Source organism: Neophocaena asiaeorientalis, unplaced genomic scaffold (assembly GCF_003031525.2).
Source record: "Neophocaena asiaeorientalis asiaeorientalis breed wild unplaced genomic scaffold, Neophocaena_asiaeorientalis_V1.1 scaffold72, whole genome shotgun sequence".
Taxonomy (NCBI): Eukaryota; Metazoa; Chordata; class Mammalia; order Artiodactyla; family Phocoenidae; genus Neophocaena; species Neophocaena asiaeorientalis.
In genome coordinates, this window is record NW_020185336.1 from 4,566,572 (window position 1) to 4,587,812 (window position 21,241).

A 21,241-nucleotide genomic window follows, 5' to 3' on the forward strand; every position below is an offset into this window, starting at 1 on the left:
ACGAGCAAAGAGGTGGGATAATGACTGGAAGAGACTGATAGAGGTTTAAGTTAGTTTTTGAAAGCTGATAAACATTTGAGCATGGCTGAATGCTGATGGAGGAAATTTGGAGACCAAAAGGGGTTGAAGGCATAAAGGAGGGAGGTCGCTGAGAAGGTGGGCAAAGTGGAGTCCAGAGACAGGTGAGGAGATTAATCTCCAGCACTGTGATGAGAGAGAATGAGGAAATTACCGATGTGATTATACGAAAGTTTGTAGAAAACAGTGCAGTGGCTTCATTTCCTCTGCGAAGTGGGGTAAAGTCATTGGAAAATAACAGATAGTACTTGAACCAGATGCTATAAAAACCCAGAAGAGTTGACACTTGACATGGAGGGCCCAGTTGAGGCTTAGTTGCTGCGGGCAGAGCAGATCTTCATTAAAATTACCTAACTGATTGAATAACTCTATTTATCAGATTTTCTGCAGATTCTTCACATAATTTAATCAATGAACAATATGTCATAGTTAATATGATTTGAACAAAAATCTCACATGTGACTCATCGTTCTTACCACTTGATTTCATTGTAATGAAGAGTCTTCAAACATTTGGAGAGCACATACTACATATCACGCGCTTGGTACTGAGCATGCTGAGTGCTGAGTATACAATGATGAGTGAAAGAAGGTAAAAGGTACAGTCTGGGCTGTAGCACTCCTTGCCACATTATGCATTGCTAACGCACAGTCACATAGAGAAGTCCAATTGCCACCCCTCCCTCTCCTCACAGACCTATGAAGTTCCATATTGCCTCCAAGGGGTGGGAAAATTGCACATTTACTATCCATAAACATGCAACCCGGGACTGTAGAAGCTTTAGTAAGATTTTCCATTCAACTCATCATTTCGGTAAGTCATGAATCAGAAAATTTCAGTAGCTAGGGACAGAATAGAAAAGGAATCAAGGTCAACCCAACCAGGCAACATCTGCGTGTTGTCTCTGACTTCCAGTATCTGTCTACAGAATGATAAACATGGTCTACATAAATAAATATTGCAGCCGTTCTTTGTGCTTACTCCACATAGATTCCCTTTATCCTTGACAGTTCCACACTGAGAACCCACACAAGAAGGAAGAGCTGGTTGTAGTGTGGTTATAATTGAGTATACATTTTATTTTCTTTTTTAGTTTTAACTTTTTAAATTGAATTATAGTTAATTTACAATGTTGTGTTAGTTTCAGGTGTACAGCAAAGTGACTCAGTTATACATATATACATGTTCTTTTTCAGATTCTTTTCCATCATAGGTTATTATAATATATTGGATATAGTTCTCTGGGCTACACAGTAGGGTCCTTGTTGTTTATCTATTTTATATATAGTTGTGTGTATATGTTAATCCCAAACTCCTAATTTATTCTTCTCCCCGCCCCCTGCTATCCCTTTTTCTAGTTGTAACTTTTAAGTTGCCACAAGTATCTCTTTCTTGATAGATTGTCCAAAGTTAAAATGAAATGTATTATGTATCTTATACAACTCATACTAAAACATCTATACTTGTTCTAAGATTAAATATAACACTTTGGAGCAAAATGCCATGAGTATATGAAAGCTGAGAGTTACAAGGGAAGTGGTTTGGCAAACTTAGTGTAGTTACAAGTACTCCCCCCAGCTCCCCATCTTCAAGGACCACTTTTTAAAAAAGGCACAAAAACAAGGAGACCACGGGACTGGCATATCTCAGAAGTCATCCAGACCCTCTTTTAAAAAATAAAGCCACATGGGCTTCCCTGGTGGCGCAGTGGTTGAGAGTCCGCCTGCCGATGCAGGGGACACGGGTTCGTGCCCCGGTCTGGGAAGATCCCACATGCCGCGGAGCGGCTGGGTCCGTGAGCCATGGCTGCTGAGCCTGCGCTTCTGGAGCCTGTGCTCCGCAACGGGAGAGGCCATAGCAGTGAGAGGCCCGCGTATCGCAAAAAATAAAAAAATAAAGCCACAAACTCCACTTTTTATACAAAAATCTAACTTCTCTCTAGACGATACCTAATATCTATCCAGGTCAAAACAAAGCTTACAAAAAGTCCTCTACTGCTAGAAATCCATTCGAATGTATCACTGATCTTCAGCATCAGGAGATCAATATATTTGTTCAGTTACAAAAATTAAAGTGTGAAACATAACTAAGCTCAAAGATAAAGAAGAGTTTTTTTAGGAGATCTTTTAAGGTGGAAGACAGAAATCATAGTGTGTATATACTGTTGTTCTTTTAAGATATATAACTACCTTGAAAGAAAGGATTTGAGGGAATAAGATGCACAGTAATTCAATTACAAAAAGAAAAAAGAAGGAAGGATATCACAAAAAGAAAAAAAAGAGGAAGAAGATCCTATATTAAGCAAGTACAGCAGGAAAAGTTTAAGAAAGAAATAGATATAAAAAAATCACAGAATTAATATTTGACCTTACACATTGAAGATTTCAAAACAAACTTTGTAACTATAATACATACTTAATTATTTTAAATTTGAGGTTTCAGCAATATAGATTTTGCTTCTACCACTTTTTCAGTAAAAATATATATTTTTTTAAATGTCACCTACTCAGGTCATGGCTTCATGTTGTAAAAGAAAAGTTAGAAACAGGAAAATGTGGCTGAATAAACATTGTTACTTCTGTGATTCTGCTCAGAATGTATTTTGATGCCATCAGGGTCTGTTTAAGAGACAATGACTGATGTCCTTTATAAGTTCATTCCTGCTTTAAAGGCTGGATTAAAAATATCCTTGTCAATATGAAACTCCTTAAGCAATCCTTATACAGTTTCAGTTTCATCCATAGTAAAGCCAAAGACATTTTAAGAAAGAATTTTCCTATGGAATTTCTATTAATTAAAAATGAACATTTTATTTTTTTTTAAGAAATTAAAATCCTGGAAGAAAACAAGGAATTGGAAAACGCTTTGAAAAATATCCAGCTGCCTAAAGAGGAAATTAAGAAACTTGAAGTGGATGATATTAGTAAGACCTTTTAAAATTTTCTCATGAATAGATATGAAGCTGAACACTTATCAGCTTTTGCTTTTTTAAAACAAAATTGTAGGGTAAATATTATAATCCAATCTCTACAATATTACAGGATCTTAATTTTAAAAATCTTACTGTCACATTAAATTTTTATGAAATATCTTTCATATGTTTGTGAATAGGTTGATCTTATACTTTTCTATAGCTCCATTTCAACACTGATACTTTTAAAAAGAGTTTACCTAATTTTAAAATGTGTGCTTCTAGAAAAATAATAGTTCAACATTTCTAGCAATTTGTAAATTGGACAAAAATATGTAATAAAAATCAAGTAAAACATAGTCTTTGTTCTTTACAGTTTACTAGTTATAAATTGATTTTATGTTATGTATTGTTATTAAAGAAAATAAATAATGCTATGAGTATAGTGGAATGAAGATTTTTCTCTGTTTTTGTTTTTCAAGCTTTATGGTACAAGATGATTCTTCCTCCTCAGTTTGACAGATCAAAGAAGTATCCCTTGCTAATTCAAGTGTATGTAATATTTTCTTTGGTTTAAAAACTATTTACTGAAAATATGTTGGATTAAATACACATTTGTGAGATAGAATGAACCATTCTCCTCTGTAACAGTTCCTATTGATGCTGTTTTTATATATTCCCCAACTAATCAGAGTAAATAAAATATGGCTATTTAAAATAGCCTGAGAAAGTTTTGAGATTTTTAGATGGACTTGCTTGCATTTACTGTTTTGAATTTCCTTTGTATGGCAAATTGCCTAATGTGTCAGAATACCTTTGAGATAGAGAGATTGCAGCCAAAAAATATTGTAAATCATCTTAACATCTTATGTAATTGAGTTAGAAATGAAATAAGGGAATGGAATACATTTTGTGGAATCACACCCAAAATCAGTGCTGACCTACACACAATTTGCTTAAAACACCATGCATTTTTTTTAGTATATCTTATGCCTGCTTTTAGCAAGTGGCAGGTGGCAGAAATGACGAAAAACCCACACATATTCCTTGAAATGCCAACCCTAGATGTATCCGTTTTGGGGAATAGGAGAGGCTGTGTCCCAAAACAACTTCCTTGTAGCAAACCTCTGGGAAAAGCCTGGTCCTCTCTTGATTTTGAGCCAGTTCTAATGCCACTGTTATTGAAATTTTATCATACAAATGTACTGGGAAATACTAAAGGCAATTCTTGGCCATGATGGGAAGTTGACTTTCACAAAGGAATCAGAGATTCTATCTTTTTCTTTTTTTCTGTAGGTATGGTGGTCCCTGCAGTCAGAGTGTAAGGTCTGTATTCTCTATTAGTTGGATATCTTATCTCGCAAGTAAGGAAGGGATAGTCATTGCCTTGGTGGATGGTCGAGGAACAGCTTTCCAAGGTGACAAACTTCTGTATGCAGTGTATCGAAAGCTGGGTGTTTATGAAATTGAGGACCAGATCACAGCTGTCAGGTGAGCGCCTTCTCATTCAAACAGAAACTGATGTCAGCAAAAGTCATGCAGTCATTCTCGGGTTTCCCCAACCTTAATGTCTTAAATTTTTTTTGTCCATTTTCCTAACTTCATCTAAAGCTATCATTAACCTTAAAGTGATGTTTTTACCCAATATAAGAAAAAATTATTCACGGAAGAGAGAAGAAAAATGATTTATGGTGAAAGATGATAAATACTCTCTTTCCACGTTTCAGTCATTCTAACAGAGTTTCATTACCATGGCTCACAATTAGCAGAAAACTTTGTATAACTCTAGGGATGGTCAGTAGGAAACCAGACATCTGAATTTGCTCAAGCCTTGTGGATTCTACCTCATAAATTTAGAAATGGCTCAAGATTTCATCAGCACTATATACTTACAGATATTAGCATTCTTTTGTAATTAAACTAGCTATTTTAGCAAGAATGTGTTTTCCTATTTTCATTCGACAAAAAATTTCTTTTACATAATAGAAATCTACCAAAACATGTAGGGGAAAGACAGATTTATAATCTGAGTTCTTCTTCCCAACTACATTCTCAACCACAATTTATGGCTCAATCATCTCTTCCTGAAACAAAAAGAATAGAGTCACCAAAATTGTTCCTAATTTGGAAACACTGTGCAGGATTCTTCTGGATATTTCTGTATAGTTGTTGGGTTTCTGTTATGATGTGAGTAGGTGAAGTTGGGGAATACTAGTTTGTAAATGTAAAAGCTAACACAGGCTGACTGTACTCTTAGTCATGGATATATGTGCATGAGTGATGTCTAAAGGTCAAACACTGTTTCACAGCAAAGAGCAATTTAGAAAATTAATTAGTATGTTTCTTTTATCATCTTAATATCATTAGCAGTTATTGATTTCAATGCAGCACACACAACACAGATTATATTTAACAACTAGGAGCCAGGCCCAGACAACACTTTTCTGTATTTTTTTGTCTCTAATCAAAGCAGAAGAATTTTGACTCACAAATAATTCTTTTTTTTAAATAGAAAAATAATCATAACCCATATGCTTTCAGATTTTTCTTTCATCCTGTGAACAGTAATATACACACACTTACACCTAAAACATTCAATTAAAAACAAAGTCGATTTGAGTTAAATCTGAAAAATTGATAAGTAAGTTATTAAATAACACTATACAATCTGTAGGCATCATTCACACCTAACTTCTAGGAGGCTCCGTCTTTCTTACTGATCCAGATTTTTGGCCTTTCCACTATTTTAACATTTTTGAGGGAGTCTTCGGCCTGATAGAGAGTCATAGAAAAGATAGTTCAAAGAAAAACTCTGAGATTCAATCGTTCATGTAAAGACTGTGGTACGCCTTAAGAATATTAACACAATTGTCAGCATTATAGACTTAATTCTTTACGGTACTGTTTTTGGCATTGTGGGTCGGGTCACATTTATTTGTATTTAAACCATGCAATAAACACCAAGGGCATGTAATCCTGGGACAACATCAAAAGACAGAGATGTAAATTATGGTTTGTAATTCAACTTTCCAAAGTTGGTAGAGCTAAAAAGTGGTTTGTTTTGGCACTGGTTAAAAAACAATCATCATTAACATCATACATCATTATATTTTTGTGCATTTATTTACCACCAAAAATGCAGCATTCAAATTTAAGAGGAATACCTTAAGAAACAGAACAGATAGAACTGATAGCTTCTTAATGTTTTTCCTTGGATGAAATGAAAATTTAAACATGAAACCCATGTATAGACCGTAAAAAAAATTGTTATTTCTGGTGTCCAACATATAGGACACGAAGCCACAAATTCTATTGATTTTCACAATAATATAAATGTCTTTGGCATTTAGAATTGAAAGGAAGATGGACCAGAGGCGATAATTGGCTACGTTTACCTTCTCTGAGCCATTTTTAGGATGGAACCTGAAGAATGTCTTCCTACTATAGATCAGGCATATGTTCGCTCATTGACTCAGCCATTCAAGAACAGATGAAATATTAGTATATGCTATTACAATACTCTGTATAAAATTGTGCAATTTACAATCTCGACATTCAGTGCACTTACAGGTTTTGAAGAGCGACTAAACCACATGCACTCAAGGGAGCACGGCTATTAGATGGAACTTTTTGTATTCACTTTAGTGAACAGGGGCAGCTGTATGACAAAGCACATATACGGCAGTGGAGATGCCAGTTGGGGCTGGCCTTGGCTTTGCTTGAAACCATTATTCTGCAAGAAGGAAAGGGAAGCCTTGAAATCCTATGCTTTGAGAAAACAAAAGCTAAAAGAATAGACTTATAGTGATAATTCTAGAAATAATTCAATCACATATCTTCCTGAGAAGTGTTTTAGTAATCAGACACTGAACGTCTGACTTGAGGAATTGGGATTGTAATTCCTCTACGGTAGTCCTCAAATTACCTCCCCTCAAAGAATGAAATTTTTCCCTGGAATCTCTTATGAAATGCAAACTGGCTAAATTTTTTATATACCAAAAAATATCATAAGTACATATTTGGAAACAACAATAAATACTAGTCAGGGTCAAGAAACAGAGTCAAGCAAAGCAAAGCAGGAAAAAAAGAGAGGCCCTACAACGGCACAGATTTTGACTATACATAAGAGAAAGCCCCAAAGGATATGCTTGTGAGGTCAAAGCTTAAGGAAAACTGAGACCTGCTTATTCAGGCTCCTCTGCAAGTGGTTCATATGTGAGACCCTTAAAATTTCAGTAGTTATAGGATCGAATATGCTCATTTGGGGTAGGTTTGGCATTTTTGACATTCCCACAATTTTGAAATTTTATATAACTTCAGGGTTAGCAGTAAAGAAGGATTATATGAGAAAAAAAATATATCATACTGTTATACATGGTATCAATAAGAACATTTCCAAAATAGAATAATAGTAATTGATGACTAAGGTTTCGAACTGACCTTAGATTTAGGGTATTTTTATGAGAAAAAAGTTGTAAAGTCCAGTCCAGCCTCCAAAATTAGAAAAAAAGCTTTTTCACTTGCTATTAACATTTTGTTGATTTAACCACATTGTCAACAGTATCTCTGATAACCCTCCTGGAAGCTCTTCAGAATTTGGAGGTAAATTTTATAGAGGTTTGTTGGTCTCAGATTATCTAGCTAACCTTTAACCTAGTCCTTCCACAGTAAGTGTTAATGTTTCATTTCCATGTTAACTATTGCACTATCGTTTCCTGTAAATGTCATCCTTTCGGAATAAGCCTAGGAAGGGAGCTGTTAAGAATTTCCTGGTCCCATGTATCACCTGTTATTTGCTTTTACCCCAAATGCAAGGCAATATGATTGCTAGCTTCTGGGAGATCATAAAATCACGATTGATTTTATGGCTCAGAACTGGCTTCAAGCACTAGCGGCAAGATCATTTTTTTGACAAAGAAAGTGAACCTTCTTTTCTTTCACTTGGCTTTTGAAGTTTGTGGGAGAATTGCCGAAATGCCGCAATTTGCTGCCCGTTTTCTCTACTTTACCGTGACCAAGCGTCAACACAGGTAGCAACTTTCCGTTTGCTACTGCGTTTCTCCCCTGTAGACCCCTCAGTGTCCCTCAGAATCAGTGTCGAGTAAGCTGTGACTGACGGGGCTTCTTCCCATCTGTTTGTGCCGGGCATCTGCCCAACTCCTCTATGCATCAGAAACATGCATTTTGAATCCATGCAACGAGCAAAATGGTTGCTGTGAAATCCCTTTAAGAAATTCCATTATTTAACTAATGCAAATCGCTCGGTCCTAGTTCCAGAGAAGAATGAGAAAGGGCATTAACGTCACTTAAGGCAACCAAAAAAATAGTATTTTTCTGGGGTCATGAGTGTCACTTTTGTCTCTTCCCCTCTTTTCCTTCACTGTCCCATCCAGGCCTCTATAATGGCTCATCCACTTTGCTTCTTTCTTCCACTGCTTCTGCTTCTCTAAGAGTTTCTTGAGTTTTTATTAAAACGCTCCCCAAATAAATCACAATTGCTCTAGAACACCAGCCATCAAGGAAGCATGGAATAAATTAGCCTAAAACACTCTCTTTTTGTACCAATGACGTAGTTAGATTTCTGAGGGCTTCCCAGGACTTTTTGAAGGTTGTCTTTCAGCATGGTCCCTTGCTCCTAAGGATAGATTTATTTTCAAACTCATTTTTAAATGGATTTCCCTCAATTTCTGTGAGGGAAATTGAATGAATAATGTTCAAATCCTGAAAGATGCATACAATTGTCCAAACCATGATGAACTGAGGGTACCTAAGTGTGAAATGGGAGAGGGATGGATGTTTTTCCATGGATGGATGTGACCAAAAATGAGACAGTGATTATAATGCATGTCAACCTAAATAAAAGGTTAAAACAAGGCAAGCTCAAAATTGTCCAAAAAAATGAGTTTATTCAGGAATAGCAGAGGAATTGAAATTCTGGACTCACAAACTGTAGCAAGCTGTGGGCCCATCCATTGAGGGTTTGGGGAAGGCTGTATTTATAGGGAGGGAATGAAAGAGGGGAGAGTTCAGTGAGAGTCTATTAAAATCGAAACAAACAGAGACCAGTTTTGACTACTCCCTGGACAGACAAAACCAATCCCATCCTACAAACAAAGCTCAATTCAGCATATTTTGAGAAACCAACCCAACCTGGGTCATTTCTTGTTCACGCCTCTGGAAACCATAAGCAAAACTTCCCAAGGTTGATATGAGGCAACCCTTGACTAACTCCCTATCGTTGAAGAAAATTTCAATATGACCAGTTTTATGGAAATCAGGCATATATGAAAATCAGTCTCTCACTCCTGAGGGCACATGTGTGCAAGTTTTCATTTATATTCTTCAGTCCCATTTTAGGTTGAAATTCTTTTACATTAACATCTAAGCAAACAAAATCATAAGAATTAATAAATTTTAAAACAGCAATAATGAAACCCTTTTTTCCAAAAGCTGGAGATTTCGAAATTTGGTCCTAGTCATGGTGCTATTACTTCTGGTGTTACTATGAGCCAGTCTCTCTTTTTTTTTCTTTAAAATATCTTAAGTGCATTTAATAGTAAATTCAAAAACATGTGGCTATAGTGTCAGAACCTGAGTTAACCATTTGTTTGTTCACTGCATTAAAAAACATTTTCCCCTTTCAGTCTATTCTCATTTGCTGAGTATGAGCTTTTCTCTTACTTAACCTGAGTCCCAAGTAACTCACCAGCACAGTTAGGGTAGGAGGCCTTACAGCCCTGAAAGTATTACTCAATAGATGCACCATAGAGTCTAAAGGATCCTTTTACCCCTTGCAGTAAGCGTGATAATGTTCTTTTAACTATTTGTAAATGCAGCCTGATTATGCAAGTGTTTAAACAAAGAAAATGTAGCATTTCTATTAAATCTTTGGATTAAATATGCTTGTGTAATGAAGTAAATGTCACGTGTACACACTTAAAATTCTAAAAATTTGTTTCTTTTCCTTTAGAAAATTCATAGAAATGGGTTTCATTGATGAAAAAAGAATAGCCATATGGGGCTGGGTGAGTTGTTTTGTATGTTTTATGCCTGTTATTTGGTTCATCATTTTCTAAAGTGTTCGCTTATAAGGTTTCTCATGAAATGTTAATGTTGCAACATAATTTAATCTGTCAATGGAAACAGTCAATTTGGATAATCTGGGCTTCAAAGTGGTGGCTTTAAGTGTTTGTTCCTTTTTTTCAATCATTTAGTTTCTTCCCTGTATAGCAAATTAACTCATAATTGACGCATTTTCACTTAATTTCTGGTATTAGAGTATACTGAACTGAACCATATTCATCAGAACTTAAATTTCCTTTGTTATTTTAGGGTTAATATATTTCTTTTCTTTTATATGTCATCATTTCATTTTCATGAAAAGCTAAGATAAAGTTTGAAATGATATATCTTGGCTGTTTTGATTCTTTTTTTTTCTTCTTGCAATCAAATTCTTTTACCAGACCTAACGTTAATTTGTGCTAACTGGAGAGAAATAATTATTTATTACTAGTTATAGATCATGGAGATAATTTCCCACGTTTGAAGAGCTACACAGGTTTTTTAAACACACATTAAAAGGAAGTGGCAACGTTTATCAGTCATGGACAATGAAGTCACTGGAAAGTTTAGAGAAATATGGGAAAGAGTTTAGATTTGCCCATTATAAATTATGATAATTACCCTTCAAAGAAGATTTCCTGTTTCACTTTTTGGTCTGAGTTTGTACATTTGCAAGTCAATTTGCAGCCATTTGTGCTTGGGTTGTTTTTCTTGGCTGTTTTCTCTGAGCGCGGCCTGCACAAGATGGAGGGAATGAAACCCAATATTGAAGGGAATCTGCAGGATTCCACTCATCTCTCAGCTCAGTGACCAGATGAAGAGCTGTTATGAATTTGTGGAAAGTTGTTACTTCAAGCCATTTGGTCCTTCTTAAAACTATCAAATGTTAAGTATCTAAACAGAATGGAATTCAAATGGGTGGAAATAAATGAAATATTTTTATAGTGAAATATTTCAGATAAGACCTTTCTTGCCATCCATTTTTATGAAATTTCCTAAAGTAAATCCTTGAAAGATTCACATTTCGAACTGAACACTTACATATAATATTAACATTTCTCTTAGAGTTTCACTTTACTTTTACTTCAGTCTTTGAAATAACTGAAAGCCACCTTTTAACTTCACTTCTAGAACATTCTAGGTATTAGTGGTTTGGTAGAGAACCATGTGTGTGGGATGATTTAAGAAACCCACTCATCACATGAAGGAGAGTGAGCTTTATCCATGGCTCTGTAACGTGTTTCTCTTCTTATTTTTCTATGTTTCTGTGATCATTACACTCCATTCCTTAAATGTCAGTGTTTTTCTGAGTCTGGTCTTCATTCTTGTTGTTCTTCACTTCCTTGGGGAAACCCATGTGGTTTCAAAGATGATGATGACTGTCAGATGCCTGCCACCAGCCCCCTCCTCTCTCTTCTGAGCTCCACATTTCAAATGGCTACTGATCATATTTCCCAAATGTCTTACAGAGGCCTCAAGCTTAACTTGCCCAAGTTAAACGTATTACAGTCTACTTTAAAACAAGTCTTCACCTTTAATAAGGACCTCACCACACACCTAGTCATCCAAATTAGTAAGTTCAGAGTTATTTTCAGCTTCCCCTGCTCCCTGACTCCAATACTCTGTTGATTAGTAAATTCTATCAATTCTGCCTTCAAACATTTGAGTCTATTCTCATCATCCCCACCGACATTGCTTTAGTTCAAGTTTCTTTATATGTAATCTGAATCAGAGCTCCTCAAACTTTAGCTTGCATAAGCATCACCTGGAGAACGTGTTAAAACAGTGTCCAGGCAACCCCCCCGACCAGTACTCCAGTGTGGAGTCTGAGGGTCCACTTACATGGACCATAGATTGGGTGGTACAGGTTTAACTATTCCAGTTGCTTCTTAACTAGCCTCCTTGCGTTGGTCTCACAAACTCCAATGTTGCTAATGAAGTTATTGTTCCAAAACACAATTCTTGCCATGTTGCCTTTTTGCTTACATATTTCCTAGGGCTACATGTTGACCTCAGCCTAGTGCCCAAACACATTTCCTTGCATGCAAGGCCCTTGGCAATCTGGTTGCATCCTACTCTTCCAGTCTCTCTCCCTCCACTTCTCCCCACTCTTTTTTTTTTTTTTTTTTTTTTTTGCGGTACGTGGGCCTCTCACTGTTGTGTGCTTCCTTTTTCCCATGTGTTGATCAGTCCTGTTCCCTACACCTGCAATGCCCATTCTCTTCTCCCATTCCCCATGTTTTCCTCTCTCCAAAACACAAAATTCCTACTTGTTCTTTAAGACCCAACTCAGATATGAATTTTTGTGCTCCAATAGCTCTTTATACTACTTTTATAGGAACTGCCATGCTTTATCTTGTTTGTGCATTGTTTGCTCTCACAAGAATCAAGGAATGGACTTTGTCTTTCTTCAACTTTGTTTCTCAAATATTTAGCACAATATTGTCCATCTCACATATCTATGATGCTGTTTAAAATGAATTTAATCCTGTAAGTCAATGTTCCCCCAAAGGTGTCATGTTAGTATCAGGAAATTTGGGGGAAATGTTCTCTGGTCTAATAGTTTGGTAAACTATGAAGTCTATATAATAGTGCATATAGCCCCTATAGTAAAGAATCCTGTTAAATTTCATTTAATACAGTATTACCAAAAAGTACTTGATTCCATGGGTGCCTCTTTTAGTAGTGGTCTTGAAGTCAGTAGGGAGTGGAATTGGAGCCTTAGAAAGATACTCTTGGCTGCAGAATGAAGAGCAGCCTGATGTTGGGGGAGAGAGTGGTCCAAAGGGCTAAGAGAGCAGTAATACGGGCAACAAATACCAAGGGCCTGAATTTAGGCAGTGAAGAAGGGGACAGGAACAGGTCATAGCTCTGAGCGCTCTTTTATAGTATAATAAGCAGACACCTATGGGAAATTGGAGAAGGGAAAGAGAAAGACGCTGAGAATGACCATGTGGGTTTGTTTAGCTATCACTGTGTTCCGTAAGTACCTGTTTCTACGAAGTATTAGCTACGTTAGTGGTCTGAGAAATACTCTAAAGCTAGCCACGCAATTTTTTTCTTTGGTCAATTGGTCAATAAGTTGCAAATCTTACATTTCCCTCCATTATCCAGATTAAGAAGGGGAGAGAAGGCATTTTTATCTTTTTATCTTACACTTTCATTTTTCTGGCACCAAATTAAAGTCCAGTAGCTTGTTTTTTAGCTTCCTCTTAGACATCCACTATGCACACAGCATTATGCCTAGGAAGCGTCTGTTATGACAGTCGTTCTGATCTGGGCAATTTTGTCCCTTAGGGGACATTTGGCAATGTCTGGAGATGTCGTTGGTTGTCAGAACTAGGGGAGTGCTACTAGCGTCTAGTGGGTAGAGGCCAGAGATGCTGTTAAATATCCCACAAGGCACAGGACAGCACCCAACAAAAAAGAATTATCCAACCCAAAAAGTCAATAGTGCTGAGGTTGAACAACCCTAATTTATATGAAGAAAAATTGAAGCAATTATTCTGACAATTGAAGAGCAGCAGGGGCTTTGCCTAAATTATTAGAATAACAGCCTCATTTATGGGCTTTGCTTTGTTAATATAGACCTAGCCAGGTGGTGTTGAATAAGCATTAGTTCGTGATTTAATCTTAGCTCCCTTCTCTTCCAGTGACTAATTATAAGCAATTTGAATTGCTATGTGTGATCAACAATGTAAAAGTAGGACAAATGCACCTCTAATGAAACTATATTAGACTCTGAACTTAAAACTTCCCAAAGAGGTTGCCCTAATGTAGGGATATAGAGGAAGTGGCTTGTCGTCAGGCATCCTGCAGTTGGGTCTCAACTCCACCGCTTACTCTAAATTTATTCTGAGCCTCAGTTTCCTCGTCACGAAATGCAACAATAATTTCCTCATCAAGTCAGTGTGAGAGTTAGATGAGTTAATAGGAAAGTCATATATTAAGCAAATATTTATTCTATTCCCACTGTGTTTCAGATTGTATTGTCAGTGCTAGGGAGACATTCATTAACCAGAGAGACAAAAATCTCTACCTTTATCGAGTTGGGAATGGTTGGGGAGAAAGGCAATAAGCAAGATAAATAAGTAACATATACAGGATGTTAAACAATGATCAGTGCGATGGAGAAAAGCAAAACCAAGCAAGAAAGGAGCAAGGAGCATCATATAGGATTGGTGCAATTTTAGATCAGAAGGACAGGTGAGACTTTTTTTTTTTTTTTTTTTTTTAGAGGTGGGAGGTGGGAGGTGGGAGTGGGGAGAGAAAGGACACAGAGCCTGTGGGACCACAAAGACTGTTGCAATGACCTTGGCCATACAAACATTAGCTAGTTATTATTATTGTCTGTAGGTGAAATGTTCCAATCTGCATTATAGCTCCCATCAGAGTACTATTCCATAAATCCCTCAAAATTCTGTGCCCTTCTAAGAATGTTTTTAAAGATATCCTTCATTTAAACAAAATGGCAAAGCATCTAAGTGCAAAGGACAAAATTCTAGAATTCTCATGGCCAATCTGCTCCGTGGGTTCTTTTCTTTCTGCAGCCACCCACTCTGCCTTGGAGCCCCACCCATGGGAGAGCAGAAAAAAGTCAGCTCGGGTGTTTTTTTTCTCTTTATTTCTACAATAGAAACAGCTTTTCTAAGCTGCTTGAGAATTTCAAGTACACCTTCTTTTATTGTGCTGCTGCTACACTCGTTTGCTTTTACAAATTCCTGGAGGCAATTTGTATTCATGTTGAAAGCATGACAATTTTATTTACATACTGCCCTATTATCTAATCACTGAATAGATACAAGTTAATATTTTTATAATTCCTAAGATTTTGGATAGAAATGTTCAAAACCCTCTTTACTATATGCAAATGCTTTAATTTCAAATGTCACTCCATGCTATTTTCTGTTCTGGGGCATAGGAGAGGAGAAGCAGAACCCAGTATTATAATTTGCAGTGATCACACTTTTCCAATAAAACCATAAACAGTAATCATATTTCTAAAGGACTCAGGCTTACTCTACTTTCATTTAAACCAAAAATTAAGAAGGAAGAAGAAATCTTTTGTTTCAGTAATAGTTGTTACTAACCTGCTGATCAAAACAGATTATTTTTATGTTTTAAGTGAAAGTTTGATCCTGATAGAGAATTTTCACTTATCAAAATGATTTTTAAACCCACATGTTCCTTCTATTTTAAAATATATTTTTCCTCTATTAAAACACATTTTAGTTCTCCTCCAAGTATAATGAAAGGAGGCCACGGTATAATTGGAGCTGCCACTTTTAGTCTGTGTTTTGTAGCCAAGGGTCCTCAATAAGATTCCCCAGAGTTGGAAACAGAAGACTGTAAACTAGTTAGTTAGCATTCTTTCTCTAACAATTGAATTCAGCAAGATGGTTTAGTTTATTCCCTCAGGCCATGTATTTCACAGATTAAGACTAGACCCAGGCCACTGACTTGCCACCTGATTTCGCCATGTCTGTCTCCTGTCTCTCCCTTGCTCTGTAGGGCTCTCACTCCCACTCTCTCTTTCACCCTCTCTCAAGACTGACTTTTCTGTAGCAAAGGATGATAGGATCTCTCCAGACCGGAGGGCAAATGATTCCCAGAAGTTTGTGGCAATAAAGTCCTAAAAGCAAGGCACACCCTTAGTTAGAGAGTCGCACTGTCCTCTTTTGATTTGTAAGGATGTTCCTGGGTTGGGGCAAGAATAAGCCCTGAGAGTCACTTCCTAATCTAGCACACACATTTGGGGTGGTGGGGAGGGGAGAGAGGGGAGGAGGGTCTATGTCCCAGAACACTGCTTAATCCATGCTCCTAGAGGAAGCATCTCTCTCCCAGCAGGTTAGTACAGACAAATTTTGCCTTCCAGGGAGAGATGAGCTTTACTGTGACACTCTGTTCATTTCTTCATTTTTAGGAAAAGGTTCAGATTTTCAAGTGACACAGGCACACATCTCCTTCTGTTATGAGGGTCACATTTCTGAATCACCTACCAATTCCCTGGGGAAGAAAATTGATGAGTGCTAAACCTACTCCAGACTCTGCAATTTGTATCCCCTTTTGTATTACTTTATTTTTCCATTAAGTTAAGGAGGGGGACATGTAAGATTTTTTAAGACACCAGTGGCTTTTCCTCCTTTGCGCTGCTATACCAGAAATCCTCAAAACAGAATACGTAACACTACCTTATACAGAGACTCTGGCCGTGTCTTAAACTACTCAAAAGGTTCTTGTGTCCTTCCCTTACTGTTCTGTTATGAAAATAAATGAGTAAATATACAGATATAAGTGCTGCCTCACAGGAGTTTTTTGCACGTTGTGGGAAGTATCTTGCTTTTACTTTTGGGGAATGATCTTCTTTTTTGTGTATCTTTTTAAAGTAAAAATCCTGTTTTTGCCATAGCAAGGTCCTGGTTGGAAAAACATAGAGGGGGGAAAAAAGAATTTTGCAGAAAAATTGCAATTATAGTATCTCTTAAACTGCCCACACCATGTTCGGATCAGCACACCAAGTATTTGTAATTGACTAAGCTGAAATTGTTGTCATGTCTGGTGGAGTTTGCTACCAAGAGTGCAAGATAGACATTTAATCTACCCTATCCATATTCCCCAGCTCCCATCAGCACTTACTGTGAGTAGAATTGCTATACAAATACCTTAGAGAGTTTATGAGAGTCAATCTGGGACTGACTTGTAACAATGTCTCTATAGTCCTACGGAGGGTATGTTTCATCGCTGGCCCTTGCTTCAGGAAGTGGTCTTTTCAAATGTGGAATAGCAGTGGCTCCAGTCTCCAGCTGGGAATATTACGGTATGGAAACATTTCATAAATATTGCTGCGAAAACATTTAACACATAATTACTCTATATTTAAGGTTGCTAGGAAAACAAATTATGCAGTAAAATTCACCCCAGCATCACTGGGAAAAATATCATCTATAAATGAGGTTGTTTATATGATTCATTATAATCATGTTGCAATAATCACGGCAATTTTAAGACGAGGAAGGACTCTTCCAAAACCCAACCAAAGTTATTCTCTTCCAGAAACCGTGTGCCCCGTGATGAACCAAATCTTTAAAATCAGAGTTAACCCTGTTTTCACAGACACACACAGGTGCAGCTGAACTAGCTTTTAAGCACATCTTAGGGAAAGTCAGGACGTGACCAAGCAAATCACCGCCATGCCACAGTTTGCGGCTGCCTGTTACATTGCTCTAGAAATCAAAGAAACAAAAATTTGTTCAAGAAGTACACCTTCTGTGTCTGCCTATTTTTATGATGAACATCAATGCAGGACGATTATTTGGAAATAACTCTAATAAATGCACGAAAATTAGCTTTCATCAGATCCTCTTCCCTGTGTTGTGGTGGAAATGAGACAATTATTACTTGTAGGGAATCTCCATTCAGAGAAAAACGTGTGTGTGTGTGTGTGTTTTGGGGAAGGACTTGGGGGACAAAGTTCCATCCCAAATTAATTAAGACACCAATAAATGTACTAGAGGTGGCTGCATTTGTGATTTCTTTTAAAATATAATGAGGTCATTCCTAGCTCAACATTCTCCCCACTGAAGAACTTTGGGTAGAAGTGAAAAAGTTTAAGAGCAGCTCTTTCTATCGTTAGCTGCTCCTGTTTCCACAGTCTTCTCCTGCATTGCTTCTCCAGCCCTACTGAGGCAACTTGCAGAGCGAATGACTTGGGTGGAGCGTTACAGTAAAGGGCAGCAAGAACCTTCCTCGGCAGCTCCACCTGGGAGATTGAAGAGCAGTTATCAAACTCGGGGGTGGGGGGCTCTGGTTGGTTAATGAAATGACACATATCACATGCAAACAACACACTCAGATACTCATATGTTTTACAGCATCTATCTACACAGAGCGATTCATGGGCCTCCCAACAAAGGATGATAATCTCAAGCATTATAAAGTAAGCATTTTCTGTTTGATTTAGGTCATTAATTTATTTCAAATGTGCTAAATAATTGTAAAGCAGTCATTCAGAGTTTACAGTTTTGCTGGGTCCCCAAAGCAAGTAGGATGATCTTTTGTCAGCTGCAAAACACCTCACTAAAAAGGAATTGACTCCTTTTGGATTCTATTTTTTCTTTCCCCATCCTCCTTCCCTAACTTCCCTTTTCTTCATCCCCCTCCCCAGCCCCTACTCCTACACAGCTTGAGCGGGCATCATTTATGCCTAAGGTCTCACTCATATGTAACATATGACACATAAACTTTCAGTTTTTCAAACTAAGAATCAGATGGAAGTAATGCAAATGATGATGAAAATGTGTTGCTCTGACTCTTAAATATTTATCAACCAAAGCAATACATAATTTCAGTATTGGTGCTAAGTCCATTGCACAATGATTTAGCTAGTTTTCTATTAGAACTTGCAGCAACTAAAATGTTAATTTTTCCCCTTTTCCAGAATTCAACTGTGATGGCAAGAGCAGAATATTTCAGAAATGTAGACTATCTTCTCATCCACGGAACAGCAGATGGTGAGGTTTAAGCAAGACTCTTACACATAAAAATACTGAGCCAGCATCACTTTGTTTAAGAAACATTAAGCATCTCCTATTCCTGTGCTCAGGGTCAATACCTAAGAGTCAGGGACATTTCCATGAGCGAGTGTGATTACTCACTGCTGACAATGTCAACTGCATGACTAGATAATTGTTGGTGTTCATTTCCAGGCGGTACATTGTCACTCTGTGCTTTCTGGTATTTAACAGCACTTTAACTCTCTCTCTTTGTTGCAGATAACGTGCACTTTCAAAACTCAGCACAGATTGCTAAAGCTCTGGTTAATGCACAAGTGGATTTCCAGGCAATGGTACATAATTTTGTTTCACTCGTGTTCATGGCCTTAGACCCCTAAGCTAAAAGGAGGACTCTTCTTCTTCTTCTTTTTTTTTTTTTTTTAACACTAAAACCTGACAAGGAGGCTGTTAAGGTAGAGTAGACAGAACATTAGCAAATGACTCTTGGATTTTTCATGAACTCCCTGAAGGACACTTGTCAAACCATGTCATCTCTGTTGATCCCAGTTGAGTCATATATAAAATAAAGGCATCCACAAGATTAGAGGATCTTCTAGCTCAAACATCCAATAGTTCTGTGGTCCTACGTATTAAGTGTAGCTATGTGCTTAGAGTCCCTGTAAAATCTGAGAGGCTCAAAGAAGCTAGAAGATTCTGTTTATTCAGTAAGAAGCAATCGCAGAATGTTATGAGACCTCAGAGGCTCCCTGAAATCAGATGGTTCCACAGAGTTAGAGAATCCTTCCAGCTCTGTGTTCTCAGTGCCTGGCGTGGGGCTGGCCCATCACAGAAGGTCATACTTTTACTGAGTAAATGAATAAATGAGCTAGCTGTGAAATCCAGTTGCATGAAGAATGGGAAATGGAAACAGAGAGGAAAATAAGACAAAAGCCAAAGCAAGGGACACAATCCCTGGTGGCTATTGTTTCCCCTCTTCAGGGAACGTAAATTCTCCCTCACTTGCTTATGTTGCCCAAGCACCTAGAAAAGGAAACCTCCATCTTTTGGAAATTTGGTTTCTTAAAATAATTTAAAGAGGGTGAGGTGAGATTTTTCTGATCTTTTTTTTTTACCCCATTCACCCATTTTTGAAATCGTGACTCCCAAAGTAAATTCAACTCATAAGTATACAGCATTACATCAATAACCACTAGCCACCTTTATTCAGTGAAAGCAATAATCTTACTGGCAACTCTCCAGCAATAAAGTTTAAATTTGTAATACCATCTCCCTGTTTTTTTTTTTAATGATACTATTTTTAACTCCTATGGAGGGTGTTTACAGTTACATGTATTGTGAATTTTCTGCAACAGATAGGAATTAGATTCATGGAATTTTTGAGCTAGAAAGAGCCTTAGAGAAAATCAAATCCAACCCCCTCATTTTTCGAATGAGGAAACCAAGCTCCAGAGAAGCAAAGTAACTGACCTAACGCCCCAGCTCTGGAACCCAGGATGCTGGCCGCCGTGGAAGTTCAGCCACCGAGATCTCAAAATAGAAGTTTGAAAAATATGAAACAGTAGTGAAGGTTAATAAAAAGGCTTTAAATCTTCCTGTTCTAAATGTTTGCCTGTAACCTATTTTATTTATGCAAGTGTTCTTAGGTAGAATTCCAGCCATAATATTAGAAAAATTATCAGGTCCTGAGAGAACAAAAAGCCAAAGCTGGATGCATTGTGTGTCTGCAGGAATAAAACAGGTTTCTTCCCTTTGTGTTTCAGTGGTACTCAGACCAGAACCATGGCATATCCGGCCTGTCCACGAAGCACTTATACACCCACATGACCCACTTCCTAAAGCAATGTTTTTCTTTGTCAGAGTAAAAATGATGCAGATACAGGACTGTATCACAATCTGAACACTTCCTATAAATGCCTCAGACTGTTTGCTTGTTTTACTCTTTATGCTGTTAAATGTTGGTGTAAACAAACAAACGAATGTTGTTCTGAAGGCTGACAGAAAATTCAGAGGACTCAGAAGTTCAACCTAAATATTGTTTACATTTTCTGACACTCTGTGAAAGAAGAGAAAAGGAGGCCATACCTTTTGCTTTGGGCACAGACAGTGTTTTATCACCTGTTCGTTTGAGGGGAAAAAGAATAAAGTCAGAAGTTAAAATGCTATGATTTTCTCAGTGTGCATTAATTTCAGGTTCCCGTTTCTATCAGAGAAAGAGATGCTTATGTTAGGCAAGTGCTTGAATAATATTAGGGTGGTTATGAAGGAGAAGAATCTAGAAGCAGTTTTGGATTTTTGTAATTAGAGCTCCAAATGCTGGAACACACAGCTCAGAGTATGCAAAAGCATTGTTCAGAAACCAGGTTGGCAATGCATTTTGCAGAGGCACCCTGACGTTTGCACTCTGTACTGTCCCTCCAAGAAATGTTTATTAAATTTCTCCCAGAAGATTTCTTCAACATTGCCAAAAGCATTTGATAAAGATAAAGTCAGAATTTTGGATCCAGGCTCCTTTTAAGAAATGCTTCAAATTTGGAAATGTTCCTATTTTGGATCCCTTTTTAGAATGAGTAATGGTTAACTGTTTTCTGATTGCTAAGCCACACCAAACTAAATAAAACAAAAAATCAGATAAAATGGACTTCAACAGCTGGAGAAGGAAAATGTTACATCTGGAGCT

The 21,241-nt window shown here is 37.3% G+C and overlaps 1 protein-coding gene across 1 annotated transcript in view; it reads left to right on the top strand.

Annotated features, from left to right (window-relative positions):
• FAP (fibroblast activation protein alpha) overlaps positions 1-20,726 on the top strand; it is a 70,931-nt gene extending 50,205 nt beyond the window's left edge. The window contains exons 18-26 of the mRNA XM_024735984.1: positions 2,903-3,001; positions 3,472-3,541; positions 4,286-4,480; positions 9,960-10,014; positions 16,769-16,868; positions 17,923-17,987; positions 18,489-18,561; positions 18,823-18,896; positions 20,325-20,726. Of these exons, the coding sequence (XP_024591752.1) occupies positions 2,903-3,001; positions 3,472-3,541; positions 4,286-4,480; positions 9,960-10,014; positions 16,769-16,868; positions 17,923-17,987; positions 18,489-18,561; positions 18,823-18,896; positions 20,325-20,426 (833 nt within the window). The 3' untranslated portion in view covers positions 20,427-20,726. The remainder of the gene's footprint in view (positions 1-2,902; positions 3,002-3,471; positions 3,542-4,285; positions 4,481-9,959; positions 10,015-16,768; positions 16,869-17,922; positions 17,988-18,488; positions 18,562-18,822; positions 18,897-20,324) is intronic.
• The last annotated feature ends 515 nt before the right edge of the window (positions 20,727-21,241 follow it).